The sequence below is a fragment of the Gasterosteus aculeatus genome, chromosome 15, assembly GCF_964276395.1.
Source record: "Gasterosteus aculeatus chromosome 15, fGasAcu3.hap1.1, whole genome shotgun sequence".
Lineage (NCBI taxonomy): Eukaryota > Metazoa > Chordata > Actinopteri > Perciformes > Gasterosteidae > Gasterosteus > Gasterosteus aculeatus.
Genome location: NC_135703.1, coordinates 8,000,220 through 8,019,740, shown reverse-complemented (window position 1 = coordinate 8,019,740; position 19,521 = coordinate 8,000,220). Strand labels below are relative to the sequence as shown.

At 45.2% G+C, this 19,521-nt stretch overlaps 1 protein-coding gene across 4 annotated transcripts; it reads left to right on the top strand.

Annotated features, from left to right (window-relative positions):
- Nucleotides 1-111: 111 nt before the first annotated feature.
- Nucleotides 112-13,692, top strand: dcdc2c (doublecortin domain containing 2C). Of its 4 annotated transcripts, none has more exons than XM_040198664.2 (13): nt 112-843; nt 1,148-1,199; nt 1,391-1,464; nt 1,613-1,744; nt 1,916-2,071; nt 2,184-2,232; nt 5,708-5,837; nt 7,033-7,133; nt 7,422-7,550; nt 7,800-7,886; nt 10,427-10,496; nt 12,481-12,503; nt 13,567-13,692. In XM_040198664.2, exons 1-12 carry the CDS (start codon nt 557-559, stop codon nt 12,486-12,488), a joined length of 1,275 nt encoding a protein of 424 aa, XP_040054598.2. In that variant the 5' UTR covers nt 112-556; the 3' UTR covers nt 12,489-12,503; nt 13,567-13,692. The 4 variants fall into 4 exon arrangements, with proteins under 4 accessions (XP_040054598.2, XP_040054595.2, XP_077946095.1 ...); XM_040198661.2 differs by having other exon boundaries at nt 1,916-2,098; XM_078089969.1 differs by lacking the exons at nt 12,481-12,503; nt 13,567-13,692 and having other exon boundaries at nt 10,427-11,575.
- Nucleotides 13,693-19,521: the final 5,829 nt, after the last annotated feature.

The window sequence follows — 19,521 nt, the reverse complement described above, 5'->3', positions numbered from 1 at the left end:
CAACTGAATAAGCTTTGATTTGATTATATTCGTGGCGATAAAATATACAGCACAAAGCTTTAAAAAATCCAATTAATTAAACGTATATGGTATAGACACAGAAATATGCAATCAGTTTTTATTAAATAATATTCATAACTATTATAACAGTACTGAATAATGACAATAATATGAACATGCCTACTAATAAAATGTTGTTCCCAGTATTCTGTAGCATGCGTACATGTAAACAATATAGCCAAACTATACGTCATCTAACGTTAATATTCAATAACCGACGCGTTTTCCCCGTTAGTTGCCATGGAAACACAATCGTTTTGGAGACAAATTCCGCACTAACGATATCTAAGGTCACACACACACAAATACACAACTAACATTAGCCGACAACAACGCAGACGGTTGTGAACGTGAGATGTTTCCATATCAGATTGCGTCTCCGGAGGCTTCACACACCGCCCGGTGTCACATTTGCTCTTGACACCCAACCGGCGCCATTGTTCTTTGGTTCGTTTAGGCCGAACTCCACCTCCCACCTGTTCGCCCGGCGCTCAGGATGCAGGAGCCGGCGGGGAGAGCTGCTCGCCCCCCGCCGACCAAAACCATCGTTGTCTACAAGAACGGAGACGCCTTTTTCACCGGGAAAAAACGGGTCCTGAACCCGCGCCATCTCTCAACTTTCGACAACTTTTTGACCTCTCTGACCGAAGAGCTCGCCGCTCCGTTCGGCGCCGTGCGGAGGCTGCACACGCCCGCGGAGGGCCACCGGGTTCACGGCCTGGACGACTTGAAGCACAGGGGCGTCTACGTGGCGGCCGGAAATGAGAAGTTCAAGAGGCTTGAGTAGGTACCACGCCGGAAGTCGTGTTTTCAGTGTGTGTGTGTGTGTGTGTGTACGTTAACAGATATACTTTGTATATAACGCAAACAACATATTAAACAACAACAGCGAAATGGAAGTTCTTACTCTATATTCATTCAGGGCTCAAGGGTTAGAATGGCCTAAATTAACTCTTTAATAAAGCCTCAATGTTGGGTTCACTTGTTGTGACCCGACACCACCACCACCAGTTTAGCATTCCATTGGTACTTACAGGTTACTGGGAATCTTGGGTTTGATTAATTTACATTATTTATTTCCTTCCAGCTATTGTAAGATAGCAACAACCAAGAGGCCAGAAAATATGAAAAAAGAACCGGTAAGGCATTTTTTAATAATTAAACGCAGCTTCCTTTTAGTAGAAAGTTTCATGCCGCTGAATGCTGACCCATGTTCCCTTACAGAGGTCTGAAGGACGTTTGGGGCCAAAATGTCATAATAAATGTCCAGTTATTACACAGACACGCTCCTTCCTTATTCACCATTGACTCTTAGTTTTGAAATTTTCAGATTCTTCCCGTTGTTCACAGCAGAATAGTAGTTCCTGCTCGCTGGGAGAGAATTAAAGAGTCATGCACGATAAAGTGAGTGTTGATTTTTAATATTTTCAAAGTGATCCTAATGTAGCAGTCAATATTCGGTTCTCCTATGTCGTAATAATATTGTTTCATTTTCAGCTACTAAAGGCCGATTTTTTTTTTTGTCTTCTTTTTTTTTTGTTGACTCTCATAGTGTTTTCATCAACGGCGATTTATTGGTTGATCCTGTTCGAATACGGATCCCAAAATATACTCTCAGAAGCTGGGAAAGCGTTTTAGCCATGGTCACGGAGAAAGTGCGTCTTCGCACTGGTGCTGTGTACAGGTGATGTCTGACAATATTAAAAAGAATGACGTTGGTCATCTACCAGTGACTGCAAGCAAAGGATATTTTGGATATTTAATTAGTGTACTTTTGTGTTGTGCTGTTTTTCCCTTTTTAAAAGGCTGCAAGTATTGCTTCAATTTATAGAATTTCCTCTATTTGAATTCCCAGGCTTTGTACAGTAGACGGACGCCCCGTCTCCGACCTCGCTGAACTGCAGAACAACCGGTACTACGTTGCAGTTGGTGCAAAAAAGTTTCAACATCTCCCATATGTTCAGCGCATCCCCTTCGTGGATCGCATGGGGAAAAACAACGCGGTCGAAGGGTATGACGCTTGTCATTTCCAACACTAGTAAGCACCGGATGATTATTTTGATGTAAAAAGGATCGAAAAAAACATCCTCATCCACTCATGTTTCCCTTTTTCCCTCTTTCAGCAATGACACGCTGCCGGCGGTTAAAAAGACAAGCCGCCCAATGGATAAGGTGAGGTAATCTTTGCTTCAGGGTTGGGTGCAGTTTGCCATCTGGTTGTTTACTCCCCCCCCCCCCCCCTCCCGGTTTATCGCTGTAAACACCTTGGTTGTATCATCGTTGTAAAGCGTATCTTTGAACACACAGCATTTCAATTAACATTCCCCACGTGTGAGACTTGTTGTGGGAGTGCATTTCGTTATGAAACAGCGCGATCATCAATCACTGTCTGCGGGAGGCATTGAGTTACGTTTGCTTTCAACTTTGATGGGTAATCCCCAAAGAGAAAGGCTGGCCCACTTGATCAAGTGCAGTGAGCCTCATAGACAGATCATATACACCAGGGGGAACTTCACCGACTGAAAACAAACCCCCCCCCCCATCTCATTCAAACCAGAACCGGGACAATTTGTATTGTGATTAAGTAGACAGTGAAGTGCTTTGAATCCATGTGAGGATTGCGACACGGTGGGCCCGAGCTGAACACCAAATCACACGGCGAGGACGAGAACATGCCCACTCAGCAAGTTGAGGTGGGGATGGAGGAGTGGGGGGGGCTGTGCGTGATGTGTCAGACATCAGATTGTTCTAACCATGAAAGATGACAGATGCCCGTTTTTCAGATAAATATCCCCATGTTTTGTCCCTATAGCTGTATCTGTGGCTGACGACATTATACTCACAATGAATATTTATGAATGTGTTGAGCGAGAAAAAAAGATTCAGTTTTTTCCTTGGCATCCATCCAATCATGAAACAATAGATATCAAACTTGGCCAAACTGAGGTACAGCCCAACGTAGGAAAACTATGCCAAGGCCACATGCTTTGTCATTTCACACAGCACCATGAGGTGGAGACAGAGACGGAGTTATGGCGGTGTTTTGCATTCAATGGACTCGATGCTGCCGCATTTTACTCCCTCCGCCTCCGTGTGTCTGAACCCGAATCTGTAAACATGATTTGACCAGTTAATAAGGACCTTTCGGAAGGTGAAAAGATACATGTGACAAAAATCTTCCGCTCCCTCTTGATCTGTCGGCCGAGTCGGTTGCTGATGATCACACAGACACACACACACACACACATTTATGGGGTCATGTCCGTCATTAATTTCAGTTTGACCTCACAAAACAACAGCGGTCTGGTTTTGAAATGCCTGTAAAAAACAAAAGAAAAAGAAGATCCTTTTAAACAGCCGAGGCTGCGTAAAATGTAACCTTGCTGTTGCAACCTTGCGGCATGGGGACGGCGTCCGTCGGCCCCCCGACCGCAGCGGCGAAACGGGACATCTGGCCTGGAGCGACCGCTGAAGTCTAAACCGACGGCTCTGCAGAGTGTAGCGTGGAAACTCTCCAGCACACCAGGTCCCCATCGGGAGCGAGCTCATATAATACGCTGAGTTAGGTGTTCAGACACGATGAGGTAGAAACCTTTGAGGTAGTCGTCGCATAACGAGAAGATTAATAGGGGGAGTGGAGGGGGGGGGAGAAAAAGAGAATAATGATGTGTATCAAAGCGAAGTGCTTTCATATTACAGTGGTAGTAATGAGCGGAGCGATCGGGCTTCACTCGTACTTCACAAGAAGCATCCGGTAAAAAAACAGCCCAGAAAAAGGCTGACTAACCCTTTTTTAATAGCTGCACTCTCCCTGACATCAGCGATGACTTGCTGCTGCTGCTCTCCGCTCCTCCGCCGCTTCCGCATGATGTCATCGCCGGGAGGGTGGGGGTGGGGGGGTAAGCAATGCCCCGCGGACGGCTGTAACAACGCCCTCACCGCTGCCAGCGTGTCTGGTCACAGAGGAGCCCGGGGCCCAGGGAGTGGCTCCTACTGATACCGCAGCCAGGGGTCCGGTCCAAACGCCCCCCCCCCCCCGCCCCCGTTTCCCCCTGGCTATCATATCACGCTGTCCTCTTGCTGACTCCCGTTCTCTGCCACTTGGGAGGGTCACCATTTTTTTTGTTTTTTTTTGTTTTTTTTGCTCGGCCCCCCCTGAGCCCCCTTCACAGTTACTCCAGCCCCCCCCCCCCCCCCCCCCTCTCTCTCTCTCTCTCTCTCCCTCCCACGGTCTCTCTCTGGGGCCTCCTGATGCACACGGTTGGCGGCTCCCACAGGACGCGGTACTGTGGATACGTAACGCAGAACAAGAGGCGAGACGACCTCAGCTTTTCCACCGCTGGTGCCGTACTCTCTGCTGCCCCCTCGTCCTCTGCTTTCCCCTCCCAGAGTGAGACAGTCTTGATATAACTCTGTTGATTTAAATAACATCTATTTACATCTCACCACCGGGCTGTAAACATGCAAAACAAGCAGCTACATGTTGGATTGCCCCCGATGCATCTTGAACTTTTGTGGAGTAAGTTGCTGCGCATCGCGGTTATGAAACCGTGTGAATTTGCAGCTCGCAACCGCGACAGCGCCGCTGCTGCTCCGTCTTTGATCCTGTGTGGATGCGTTGGACACTGAGTGTGAACTCTGTTTCAACTCTCCTTCGCCTAACGCACCAGGCAAACTTAACTCTGGCTTTTGTTGTTTTTCTTTTTTTTTTTTTTCTTTTCCTCCCTTGGCCCACCAACGGCTGCAGGAATTCAAACGAATATCCACAGACTTTGCCTCTGTCTGCATTTAAACAAAGCAAACAAGCGAAGAAACAACGCTGGCTTTTCCCCGGAGGCCATGTTAGTGAGCTTGCAAACACCATTGCCAGAAGTGTATTCTGGTGGAAGCCTGAGATCACTACACTATCCCCTGAGCCAGCCCAGGGATCCACCCAGGCAGCCGCAGCAAAGACACGCTAAGTCTGCTCCATCCTGCTCTCTGCGAGGGAGACGCACCTCAGCTCGCTACCTGCAGAGCGGACGAGGAGCCTGTGAGGAGAAAATTGCCTTTTTGTGGAAGCATTAATTCAGATGTGTACCCTGCTGTCTGAACATCGCTCTGAACTCGCCCCACTGCTATCTCTCTCTCTCTCTCTCTCTCACCATGCTACTAAGTCTAAAGCAACCCCCCCCCCTTCTCCATCAATAACCTTCTGCTGTCTACTACTGAAGAATAAGTTATTCCCTACGACTCCCTCCTTTCCCTTTTAAGCTTGTTTGGATTTTCATTGTTTGATCTGGCTTGATAAATAAGACAAATGCAGTTAGAAATTCATGGCTGCCCCCTTCTCATCAATAAATGATTAGTTTGCCACACTCCCCAGTGATTGATAGGTTGTGCGCGGGATGTATTGGAACCAGATGAATTCAATACAGTAGGACTCACGGGGGAGCTACAAAGCATATCAGCTCATGAAAAATTGAGGTCAATGTAAAATGTAAAAAAGAAAGAAAAGCAGTGAAAAGGCCGGTGAAACAAGTTTCGCCCTGATGTGTTTTGTCGTTTTGTTTTCTCCCTCCTGGATGATGAATCACAGAGCTATCTGAGGGAATACGCCTTAATCTGTGCCCCCTGATTCCCTCCTCTCTCTCGTCTCTCCGTCTAGTTTGCTCACGCAGGCTTTGGAGAGGACCTTGAGCACACAGCCAGGGGCCAGATGGAGAAAGAAGCCCAACACCAGACAACCAAACAACACAAGCAGGTGTCCAGGAACCCAGTTCTCCCCTCCACATGGGGTAAGCAGAGCAATTTTATAGAAATCTCTCCCCCTCTCCCCCACCTGTCCTCTCTTTTTCCCCTCCAACACCTCCTTTTTCCCACTAAGACAATATCCTGTGAAGCGATTTGTATGGAAGTGGTTACAGTACTGTACGTATGGGAAGGGCTACATTTTGACACATATGGGGCTTGTTCACCGTTAGATATTCCTCTGTGGTTTGTATGCGAGGACCTTGTGGACCAAGGAGGCAAACACTACTTACAGTTAGCGGGCGAAGGAGCTTTCCTTGGATTGTCAACCTGTTTTTTAAAGTCCAAACAGAACCCAGCCCCCTTGCTCACTGAAGTAATCGCATGTGAGTATTAAACCCAACAAGACTTCAAACATGGTCAACGGTGCTTGAATCATAGATTAATTCAATCACGCCAATTTGTTCAATATTTATCCAGAAAACCATGTTGCTTTATTATTAAAGTAAATAATGCTGACAAAAGAGCAGAAATGGGACAAAATACTTAGATTAGAACCCTTCGGAGCATCATATTGGTGCAGGACCAGAATTCCTTTCTTCCATCATTATGTCTTTTTCTTACTGGAGACAGTTCAGAAAACAATCAGAGTGGAATCCATCACTATAAAAACAATGAAGTTTATATATTTTGTAGCGATCAGATCCATCTGACTGTCAACCACCTACATTCTCTATCCTTTCCTTTTCCTTATCACTGATTAATCCTCCATGCCTTTTTTTTATTTATTATTTAAATCAAATTACTCAAGGCTATTGAAGTTGATTCAAGCTCAATAGTGTGTTTAATTATTGACATTCCACCCCGTCCAGCAGCCCCAGAGAAATAGCAGTTTGTTTACCAAGGAAAACAGTGTGACGTTTCCGTATAAGCGATTCCCCGCATGCATCAAGAGCAACCTCTCCCTGTCAGGAGCTAACCCTGGACGGAAAGTTCACGCTCGCTGACCATATTTGTGGCAGGGCAGCTGTGGCTTTCCGTGGCCCTTTCCGTCTGTGGGACCACTCTAAATAAATAAATGGCTTGACAGCAACATTGATCTTTTGTGGAGTTGAACAGGAGAGGCAAAGGGAGAGGGCAGTGAGGGATGGAGGGGTATAGAGAGGGAGAGAATGAGTGTGCACAAGAATGAGACGGGGACTGCCAGCCGATGAGGTAATTGTGATTAATCACTTTTCTCAGAGGGCAGCGTGTTCAATGCACAAAACAAAAGAAGTGAGCTGGCAGGAGCAACGGAGGTGCAGGAAGACGGCCGGTTGAAGGCAGACCTGCCTATTGATCAGGTAGAACACGAGCACATACTGCACGGCGACCTGGGGAGGTATTTAGCATACAACCTTTCAACAGTTTGGTCCTATTTATCCGGCAAGAAGTAAGAATTGATTACTTGTGTCTTTGTTTTATTTTGATAATTGAGAATACACGTCTGGCACAGTGCAACATCATTTTCTTTTCAGAATGAGATTGGCCAAATGCTCAGATTGCATGAATTTATAAATATCTAGCAAAATCGATGCAGCAGCATAGTACACTGTAAGCCAACGGGGATGTTGTTTTCTCGCTCTCTGCAGGTCGAGGCCAAGACGGTTGACGAGGAGTGTGTGGATGGCGGTCGTTCTGTGAGTCCCCGTGAGGCCTCCCAGCGTGTTTCAAACAGCTTGTTTCTGCAGAGGTTTTTGTCTGCAGGTTCCAGGAAAAATGTAAGAACCCTTACGATGAGTTTTGTGTAGTTAATATTTTACGTTTACTTCATTTTAAGTTAATCATTATGGCCAATTTTCTAATTTGCCTTTGGATAGGGCCGCACAATAACGGTCAGAACAGCAATTAGGTGATCAGCATTCCCATAATTGCAAAAGCAACAAGCAGACCTGCTTCAAGCAACTCTATTTTTTTTCTAATTTGATTCCCTGTGTCCATGGTTCTCTGTGGAATGTGTGATTTTCCAGGCCAGCCTTTCTGCGAGCCAAGGAGACCCAGACACGGGGCACAATACTGGTGCTGGAGGCACAGGGTTGAAGAGCCTTCAGCCCCAGGTACAACTTTATGTGACTATAGTTTACAGAGCTTAGCTACGGTCTCAGATACTCAGAGCGCCAGAACAGTATGTAGTAGTATTTGATGTATTTGACTCTGGTGATTGTGTACGTTCCCAGTGATGAAGCAGGGCTGAGCTGTGTGTACAGATGTTTTTGCATGGATCTGTGGTTCCCAGACACATTACAGTCATTTAAATACACTTATTTTCCTCTAATAATCCTCGAGGGACGGCAGTATGACGCAGCATAACTGTGATGAATGCGCACAATAGTTGGCTGATATTACTATTCCAAGCAATTTCATTCAGCTTTGAAATGAGAAGATATTGAGTCTTATTTAAGCAATCAATAACCTTGAACATTTTGTTTTAATGAAAACTATCATTTCAAGCAGTGGCAATTACACCATAGGGGAATGTTTTGGTGTGGTGATGTTTGCTGCCGTATGCACTTTTGCAATAAAGATATTCTTATCGGAGTAATTATTGACTTCTGGGGGGCAGTTATGACCCAGGCTAAAGACCTCATCAATCGCTTAATTCATTACTTATCACTCTTAGTCATAGAGGAATGTTGTCGATTCAGATTGGCTATGGATTGCAGGGGAAAGACCATCAGATAATATAATATGAAATAATCTCTGCTACAAACGCTACCTTTTGCAATAATCATCTCGCCCAGCACGATGTGATTTGTTAGCTAATGAAGGCTGCCATTAGGAAAGGTGGGATTGCTACAAGGTCTCAAGTGGAAAGCTTCATGCCAGAAAACATCTTTAGGATGTAGTTTTCAGCTTACACCAGAAGAGTCCAAATTGTATTCTGGAGAAGTTTAAGGAGATCTGAAACTACTTTTACCAAACTTTCTTTAAAGTAAAGCGTCCACTTTTGATCTAATTTACTGACAATTTTATTTTTTCTTTCAACCTTGTTTCCGATGAATTCATTCAAGTTTTCATCAGACCAGAAATAATGATCCCGCAGGTGAGACATGACCGAACTTAAACTCGGACCATCATTGACGCATACTCGCCAATTTTCCCTCTGAGTCCAAACAGACTGTCGCTGTCTCGTTTCCGGCAGCCTCATCATTTAGAGGGCTGTGAATAATAATAAGGGGATAACTGCACTGCTATGACTCATACTTTGAGCTGAGTTCAGACAGATTTCCTCCCACTCCGGCGCTCAAATGTGCTCGCGAAATGCATATATGTGCATCTATATAGTAGATATTGATGACCAAATTCAATTACATGATTACATTTTCAGCCCAAGCTTTAAATGATTTATTGCAGTGAATTTAAATAGTGAATACATTTACAGACGTTACACCGGCGAGGCAGTTGTGTGTGTGTGTGTGTGTGTGTGTGTGTGTGTGTGTGTGTGTGTGTGTACGTGTGATATTGACCTGTGTGGTCCAGGCCAAATAAAGAATAACGAGATTCAGCATCTCTGCCAAGAGGAGATGTCCGCTGGGAGTGAAGGCAGGCTATCAGTGGAGGAGAGCGAAGGATGGCGGACCGGAGCCCGATGCACATTTATCAAAGCTTTTCTTATAATCACATGACCGACTTTTGTTCTGCTTTCTGAAGGTTGGGTTTTCCTGTAGAGTGCGCTCTGTTAAGGAGTTGATTGATTTTATGAGGGGGGACTCGGTGCATGTTGAAGATGTCATACACTTTGAGGAAACGTGGACAAGGGTACACTTGCCATTTGTTGCCATTTCCAAAGCATTTGTTTGGATTTAACAATATTGGCTGATTTATCTACCAGTGAGCTAAGCATTTTTCTTAATTAATATTGTTAGAAATGTCAATACAACTTGGGATGTTTGATCAATTGTCTTCCTCTTCTTAAGAATTTTGTGATAAGGAATCGAATCATTATTGAGCGCTGCATTGATCCATTCCTTTCCTTTTCCAATGCAAGTCCATTTCATTTGTCTTTCAGCTGTTTTTCCGTGCTGCTATTCCCTGAAGCTTAGGTTAGCCATTTCAAAGGCCCTATTCTCCCCATGCAAGGTCAACTATAATCAACTCTAGACAATGTCACCGCCTTACATTTCCAGAGAGCCAGGCAGAGGAAGACGACTCCTCTGGGCTTTTAAGGACCTACTGCATTATACCATTCAATTACTGTTCATTAGACAGTGTACAGTCATTAATCAGGCCGAGATGTTCTGCTAGTCCTCAGCGGGGACAATGAACTGGGGAAATGTATTCTGGTCTCCTGTCTGGGCCGCTGTTTAGCGGTAAGAAGAGAGATGACACTTTAGAATGCACTGAAGCTTCCAGTGCCGAGACGTCCTGGACGGAGCCGCTTCTCCATGTTCTGTAACCGTTTTCTGCTTCATGCCGCTTTTGTCTTTGAGTTTTAAGAAACTTTGGCTTTGTCCGAGATTTACTGCACATGTGGGTGAGTAATACGAACCTGATAGATCACTAAAAGGGGAGAAACCTGGCAGATTTACCGATCAGAGCGGCATATGCATCGAATGTGACTAGATGATGATATGAGAAACTGATTTATGTTTTCCAGGAGGCTGAAGCGATGGAGGTGCGTTCCGGGCTCGGTAGAATGCAGTCACGGGTGTTCCGGTTTTTCAAGGGTAGGTTCATCAAAGCATAAAACCTGGTAGTAGCTCACTGGCAGCAGTGGCGGCGGCCCCCGCGTTCCCCTCCGCAGCACCTAATGCACCCATAAAGAGACGACTAATACACTCTGCATTACCAGTTCCTCCCTCACATCGCATGTCACCGGATCTGCAACCACCTCTCAACATCTGGGAGAGCTTTACGCCATGGTTTATGGAGACCATCTGGTCGAGGGTTTTTTTTTTGTGCCTTTCCCAATCTCAGATGACTTATTCCTGTATTAAAGGCACCTGCACATCAAGGTGTGCCATGCTGAGAGCCAGGGATTATTCACCGCTCTTTATATTTCCCATGTCGTTTGTAATTTGGAACCACTCAAACAGAATGAGATGTCCCCTGTTACAATGGAAAATCCTTATGGAAATCCATTTTACATCCCCTCCATGACTTCTTACTCTTAAGTAGGATTGCATGGTCTGGCTTTTATTTTATTGATCTGGAGAAGAACACATCTGACAAAATATAAAATAAGTGCTATACACATTTGATTATCTGGGCGGAGGGGGGTGTTCAAAAACACCAAAGAAATGATGTGAACTTGACATTCTCCTTTTTTTTTCTCTGGGTTGTGCCATTCTGCTGGTTCAGGCAATTTCCTAGTAATTGCCTTCAAAACACAGGCTTTGGTAGTCAGGCATCCGCATTTGTTCCCTGCAAAAATTCCAAAAGTGACTTAATGGAACGGGATGTGAGTCGTTATCACCGCCTGCCCTCCAATCCGAGGTTCGCCCCGTCGTTGTGACACCAGGAAAATCGCTGCATCCTGCGCTAACAGCATACTCCCAACCTGGCTTTCATAAAAGTACACATCCGTGCACAGGCTCACGCACAGAGTTACCTGTGTTTCCATCATACACTTGTGCATGTTTTTCTTTTTACATAAATGCATTCTCTTTCATTTGTCCTCATATTGATAGCAAGTTGAGATGCAGAATATGTACAATGATCTATTGCCGACTATGATTTCCCTGCAGAATATCAATGGCCACAGCAGGGGGCATTTGAAATATATCACAGCACATTATGGCTCGCAAACTCCAGACCCGTGTCCTCGTTTTTCTGCTCCTATAACATGATATTGTTGTTGCTGTTTATGAATGATTCTCCATCATCCACGCCTCACATTCCCAAGCTGTCACAGTCTATCTGCAGATGGCACGGATGCAAAGCTTAACAGGACACTCGCCGTAGAGCAGAGGGAAGATGTGAAAGGAAATGCAAGCGATGGCTAACTGAATCCAACCTGCACGTCACCTGCTTTGCATCTAAATGTCAATGGGCCAGTTTTTATACTAGAATCTATCAGCTGATTGAAAATAGGAGGCCTTATTATAAAAGCAAATGTACCATCAAAGTACTTCCCCTACCTCCTTCATATACTTTATCCGAGGTATTCCATCTTGACTTTCATGTGTAAAAGCGAGATTCCACTGCGTTCAGTTCGGCGGAGATTCTCCTTCAGAAGTTATTGGCACCATGTACAATGGCCTTATAATTTACGAGAACTGTTAGGGCCTCTGGCAGAAGTTGTAAAGCATCTTGACTGATTGGGTAGATATGATATGTGTGTAGTCAAGGCATATTGTCGCCTGTTCGTGTGCAAGACATTCAGGGAGTTGCATGGCTCGCTCCGTCGCAGATAAATTACTCTACAGTCAAATTAAGTTGTTGTAAATCACCTCGCGGAGCCAAGTCCATTCCTGAATGACGACCTTTACGCCTATTTGACTTTAAGTCTTATTTACGTTAATCACATCTGTATTATACCGACAGTAAAATTGTGTCATATAGCGAAAGGTCATTGTTTTGCAGTGCAGCGCATGACGGGGCCCAAAAAAAAACCTCAACACATTTTGTGAGAAGGATAGTTTGACTCTGGAATACTATTTTATTTGTTTATATCTATATCAGTTTCTTTCTGTCTTGTCTTTTTTGCAGGAAAATGAAATTCAATCAAAAAGGTATGTATAATGCACAACATCCATTAACAGTGGGGCGCAACAGTGCTCCGCAGTTGCCACTGGGGGTTTTGCTTGTGCCATGTTATTGGATTGTTATATTACACGTTGGAACAACCTTTTGCACATTACAGAAGCGGATATCAAGTGCTCATTAAATCCATCCACAAAGAGATTTGTCACATTTGCGACACTAAAGTAATCCAATGTTCTACGGATGTCAGTCAACTACAATACATCTTATGATACAGAATACATTTTTTCATCCTCCGCTCTATTCACCCTTCTTCGTAGAGCAAAGGCTTCGCTGTGGGAGAATGAGAACCTTTGTTAGCGACCGTAAAGTTGGAAGAAAATATATGCTTTTCTTCTCACTCATCACATACATACATGTCATGAAACGCCTTCAAAGGACAGCAGCTCCCAACAGAAATAGGTTCCTTCTCCTTTTTCTTTTTACATTTACATGGTGGGGGGGAAAAAAATAATAGGTTCCAAAGGCCGTGTGTTGAAAATCAGCCATGGCGACGGGAGAGAGGCGTTCGCGTGTGATCTCCGCTGCACTCGACATGGCAGCCTCTGTGAAGTGCACCACTGCCCAGTTACACATTAGCTTTGATTGCCAGTTTGTTCTGTGCGTGGCCCGTAGCTCTGAACCGCGTCTCGAGATGAAAGCCAACCTTGTCCACAGTGTGTCCACCGTAGACTGCTGCTGCTGCTGCTGCTTTTTTTGCTTCAGGCACCATCAAGGACTGGGACAATTGTTTTTCTAACCACGCTGGGGATGAGCAAAATGTATAATTTATCAAACAATGCATCCCGAGACAGCACCCCGTCTCGACTCATTTTAATTTAATGCCTCGTCTCTCTTCCTGCGTCTCGCGTTGACTTCGGTCAATGTATGAAACCATTTGAGGTTTGTCTTTGTTGTGTCCAGCAGAATAGGACTTTGATATTAGCGGTTCCGATGGCGAGAGCGTCTTCACTCATTGCCCATCTGCACCCCCCCTCCCTCCCTCCTTTTCTCCCTCTCCCTCCCTCTTTCTCCCTCCTCTACGAGCTACAGCCACAGAAGTCCGTGTCAGACTGCTACGGACCAGACGTCCTCGTTCTCTTCTGTCTCCAGAAGCCATCTGCTCATGTATAAGATGAAACAGTGTTATAAACCAAATAAAAATGTCTTGCCTCCTGACAGCCCCACCGTGGATATATGGCCTCTTATTTCACTGAATATATTGCATAATTATGTATGGTTATGAATATTGCATGACGCCTCACACTGAGTGCATGGTAAGATGCCTAATTGCCGAGTTTAATTATTAAGAAGCAAAGGTCCTGAGCGGGTTTTGTGAGAAGCACTTTTGATAAATTATTTTTTGCAGTTTTGTGATGAATTATTTTTTTGGGGGGGGCGCTTGTGTCTAATCAGCAGGCATAGTGAGCGGCGTAACTGCTCTTGAGAGAGACTTATCTTCCCATGGAGAGGGATTACCATGCTGATTAAATCCACCGAAATCAACTAATAACTTAATGATATTGGAGTGGATCAAAAGAATGAATCACCGCCTCTCACGGTGGGGGCTACGAAGAACACAAGGGCACAATGAGGGCCGTTGCCGTTGACCTCGGGGCACAGCTTTAATATTTCTATGTAACGCGAGGGAGGGAAAGCGAGCGTGTGATAGTGTGTACTAAAGCAGACCGAAGCACCTCGTATTAAACACACTCCGGTGGTGCTTTACGTTCTACTTCATATGAAGCACTTCAATGAAAAAAGTCCAGAGAGGCCAACTAAACAAGGAATAATAAACTAGATCTCCCTCAAGAACTGCCGAGGCCACAAGACGCTGCCGCTTGGAGAGCTATGCTGCCACAGCTACTGCCGCATCTTCCTCTCGAGCGCCTACCCAGTTAAGCATTCAGATCAAGTGCACGTAGCACGCGGGAAAAGTTTGAGTCTTGACCTCCGGCTTTGCGGCCGAAAAGACATTTTCAAATGAATGGACCTGGCCTCCCTTGTATGTTACTTCAGATATGGAACTGGCACCCGTGACGTACGCTTCCATAAAAGTTAACGGCTGTACTAAGTACAATAAGAACCATTGACCCACTTAATCGCAGTTCTGTGTCGCCCCGTGACGCTGCGAAAAGGTAGCGAACCACAACCGCAGGATCAAACGCGGGGTAATAGCCGACCCCCCCATCCCCTCCTACAAAATGCATACGAGTCTGGCACTTTTGAAATGCGGTTGAAGCTGCTTTTTCTTTTATTTCTTTATTTCTTGGCGAGCCAGCACAAATATGTGAATAATAGATGGATATTGACGTGAGGATCACCTCGGTGTGTCCACTGGTTGTTTGCTTTTGAGGCGTCCCGTGGAGGGGCGGCGGGAGTCTGGCCATCTGTCAATAACAAGTCCAGTCGCCTCACACGGCGAGCACTCCGACTGGCTCAAACGCTTCAGTCAGCAGCCCAACAGTTTGTTGTCCACGTGACGTCAGGAGGAGGCTTTTCGGGGGGCGTTTTGGGGAGGGGGGGGGGGGTCCACGGAGTAAACTAGTGGCCGCACACTTGTTTAGTTATCGGGCTGTGATTACATGGAATGTGGATACGAGTTGGCAGTTAACTTTATGCCGCTTGAATGAATAGTTGATGCTCGGGCTGCTCCCTCTTAATTGATTGGTTGACTAATCAATTAGATTTTGTGGATTGGTTAGAGAAGGTGTGCTGGGAAGCACAAGGTTGGTGGTTTGAGTCCAGGCTGCCCCATGTTCCATGTCAAAGTGTCCCTGAGCAAGACACCTAACCCCCTAATTGCTCCTCCGGCAAAAATGTAAAAAAGCCATGGGTTTAAAGTGTAATGTAAGTCGCTTTGGATAAAAGCGTCTCCTAAATGACCTGTAATGTAATGTAGTCGTTTTTACTCTTTTTCAATGCTGAATGACTTATTTCTAAGAAAAGAAAATATTGAAAGTGGTGCCGTTTAATGATTCTCTCTCACAGATCTGTTGGCTCTGTTGCGTGAACAGATTAGTCGACTAAGACTCTTTAATCGGTGAAGTAAAGTATATAGAACACAATTTCTTTTTAACCTTTATTTTGCCAAATACACCACAAACACCTATTTGCAGCAAAATATTGCACAGGCTATTTGGCAGGAGAGTCAGACACAGCCTGAAGAGAACAAAAGCGCCTTTTGTATGAACTTTTGTACGTCCTGTGAGTGAAATGAAAATTGCCGAAGGTCATTTTATACAGAAATCTCCACACGCGCTGAGGCTTTACGCCGTCTTATTGCAGGCAGGATGGACAGGTGGTGTTATAAAAAGACCTTTTAGCCGCTGACATCATCCACCAGGATGCCGCAACCCCCCCCCCTACTCACCCCTCCCTCTCTTTCTCTTCTCTTCCAGCCTGGGAAGCTGGTCACTGGCTGAAGCTAATGGCTGTGAGAGAGACACAGAGAGAGAGAGAGAGAGAGAGAGAGAGAGAGAGAGAGAGAGAGAGACCCCATATATACTGGTTGTCCAGTGATGACCAAATGGTCTAAAAATAAAAACAAATGGAGAATGCTGAATGACATCACCGCGCCCAGATTGCTGACTGCAGTGTTTTGCGGTCATTTCCAGATGGTTTGGAAGCAGGCGTGACGGTGGGAGCTGAGACTTACTGCTGTCCTCTCAACTGACCTTCCTTATGTCACGCTTGATTAAACGAGAGAGTAGCAATCTGTTTGTGCAAATACATAATGAGTTATTAACAGACGTGTGAATATCGCATTTTATAGGTTGTAACTGCGTTTTTTAACTGCAGAATCAAGTTTTTCCGCTGTTGTTTTGTAATGTCGATGTTAATGTTCACTCCAGGCTGTTGTGCGTCTGCTAATGAGCACAGCATCGTGAGGGGAAAACACACTTTCATGTTGCGTTCATGTAATTCCTTCTGTCTGCAGATGGTGCCGACAGTCTAGTTATCTTCCACTGTCATGCAAACTTCTCTCTCCTGTCTACTGTCACTCGTTTGCTCCTTTCCCGTCCACCACCAACACCGCACACATACGTGTACACTTATGCTTTGTCTCTGCTTCTTTTCTTGTCCCCCCGTCTCACTTCTTCTCTGCCTCTCTTTCCCGGCACATCCCTTTTTGTGTTCCTTTATATCTTCAGGGAGGGAACGGTTCTTAGTAAAGACGGATGTGTGCACTCACCAGGGCAGGCGTCCCCGTTGTTGCTCTGCGGAGCCGGCTCACACTTTAACACCCGGCCTGCTTGTCTGGTCTGACGGGCCGCTGCCTGGGGAAAGGAGTCTACTTCGGCTCTGTGCAGAAGCATGTGTGTTGTGGAGCTAACCGCATGGGTGCTCACACCTTCCGCAGACTCCAGCAGACTGAGCGCCAAAGACACAGATGGGTTCTTTATTTAAGGATCACACATTTTGTTGATTTACATATTGTTTGTTGAATCGAATGGTGAAATGTATTTCTTTCCCAGTTCCAACTGCCTTTACTGGTAACCAATAACCGTACTTAACCTCCTACGGTAAAATGAAAGTGCAGTGCATTGGATTTTTTTTTTACACATGGATCCCAAACAATCAGCTGATGCTCCGCTCCTGTTTAGTCAGCTGTTCGGCTTACTTGACAGATATGTATGGCCATGTTTTGATCCCAGTACATGTACATTTTTATTACATGAAGTTTGTTAGTACCCTGATTGCTTAGAAAAAACCCAAAGACCAGTGTTGCTGCGCGCATGTGCTGCATGTGTATAATCTTTTTCTTTTTTTTAACCTCCTACCACATAACTACGTCTGATTGGACACCGTTTTGCATGATGGCAATCTGCGCCTTTTTTGATGGATTCGTTTCATTTCATTGCCACGGTAAACTTTTATAACGGCTATCATTTACTGGCAGCATGCATGGACCTATTTTGTAGATCTATGCTTGATTTCTACACGTGATCTAAGGATGATAAATCACTGGGTTCACATAAATTATATTAGTGAAATATCAGCAGTGTAGGCCTTTTGTGAAGACATATGTAAATCCAGCCCGGGATGTTCGGCTGTGCAAAATTGCACTCTTCGTCTCCCCTCTAACCATACAATTTCTTTCATTTCAATCTCCGCACGCAATTGGAATATTGTCCCTCAGCTACTTCTATCATATGTAATGAATGTGCTGCCCCAAAGGTGAGAGCCGTAATTGATTAAAAACCATAATGTTTTTCCGTGCCTCAGTGTGGCCAGCGATAAGGATATCGGTGCTGTGTGAGTCGGTGTCCTTTGCGTGCATCCGTATGTCTGTGTGGACCGGACGGGACATCAAAGCCGCTCGTGCAGTGGCTCCGTTTCATCCCGGCTAATGAAGACGCCGGCGGTGGGCTTCTGGGTCACAGTGGAAACACGCACTGCGAGGTCACTTCAAAGGCGGGATAATGACGGATTAAGTGTAAATCACGGGCGCGCTTTAGTCGCTGTCTCACATCCAGCCTGTCGCTTTGCATTTTATTAACAAATCATCCCAATATGATGTGGTGTAAATCCTGGGCAAATCCTCTACGTCCAGATTAGTGGATCGTGGTGGGCAGAGTGGTGGACCTCTTTAAAAACCCTTGATGGCGATGAAATATTCTGTCATTAGCGTCCTTAAATCTCCACATGTAATTCATATTTTAATGCACTTTCCTTTCTGCGATTACTTAGTGCTTCATGTTGTGTCCGTGACAGTGATACAGCTTTTCACTTACGGCTCGCAACCAAGAATTATCTGTCCTCGGCTAGTTCTGCTGTCCAGAGCTCATTTAACGCCCTCCAGGCCTTAGCTCGCAGACAATGGAAAAAGTTGAGCAGACATTTCTGTACCTTAACGCAGGGTTTCACAATACTCCAACCCTTCGATCTCTACTTCAAGCAGAAATAGCTTCCTCGATTTCACTTCTCCTATGACTCCTATGGGCGAGGGGATGGCATATAAAGTGTAACGTACTGTTTTGCTGGCGTTCATCTTGTTCAGTGCGTGACCCTCCCATTCTTTGGCCTCCGGCCTGCGCTGCCTATGAAGATACAGGTATGTAGGAAGCACTCGGGGAAGTCTAATTGCTGCCAGAGTGATTTATCCTCCCGTAGAACCTCCAACAGCACTCAGGTAATCTCATCAACAACATTTCCCAGCAGTTTTTCGATGGAGAGGTGCAATGTCAGCACATTTTAGCAGGAGTTTGTGTGAAAGGGGTCCGATGAGCGACAGACTTGTTAACACTACTCTCAAACTTGATCACGATAAGTCAATCGATAGTTAGAAACTACCAAACCAAAGTATAAACCGTGCCAGCAGGATCGCGCGATCATCTGCGTCCGTGAGTGATGTGCAACTATGTGTCTGTCCAGAGCTGATCTTACATACCACAGTGTCAAGGAAGCGTGTTGTGCGACGCTTAAACACAACTCAAAGACACCACTGTAGACTCAGTACTACAACATGAATCATAATGGGACATTTATACATACATTTATATATACATACATTTATGAGTGAAATGTATGCTCAATTAAAAAATGAAATGTGCATATTAAAAGAAATTAAAATAATCAGTCAGTTGCAGCCTTTATTCCTGGCTACCCTGGATGTTAGTGTACACTTTCCGGACTAATTTAATTCTGTGTGTCTGTGAATACGGAGTCACAGACACACAATCCAGCATACTGTACACGTATTAATAAGAGACACTGAATACGCGTTGAAGTGAATGCTTAGTAGAGGATTATAGGAGGTGAAACTGAGTTGTCCAGCCTCTGTCCAGAGATGTCAGCAGGGCCTCGTTTGTCCCAGGCTCTGTGGCAGCTCCCATTTCACCTGGCTTCTCTTGTGTTTAATTGGCCTCATTATGTGATTAACTTAGCAAATTTACCCCTTACCCTCGAGGCACAGCTTGGAACTCTGGCAGACCACAAACCCTCCCAAAGTCACTCCATCACCGAAAGCACAATATCAGCGTTTAGGCCGGCCATCACATTCCA

Bases quoted from the DNA above. Each gene is read 5' to 3' on its own strand.
- dcdc2c (XM_078089968.1), top strand. From the start codon at position 557: ATGCAGGAGCCGGCGGGGAGAGCTGCTCGCCCCCCGCCGACCAAAACC. The intron at 7,551-7,799 runs GTAAGAACCCTT...GTGATTTTCCAG, and splicing joins CTGCAGGTTCCAGGAAAAAT to GCCAGCCTTTCTGCGAGCCA. The intron at 7,887-10,426 runs GTACAACTTTAT...TATGTTTTCCAG, and splicing joins TGAAGAGCCTTCAGCCCCAG to GAGGCTGAAGCGATGGAGGT.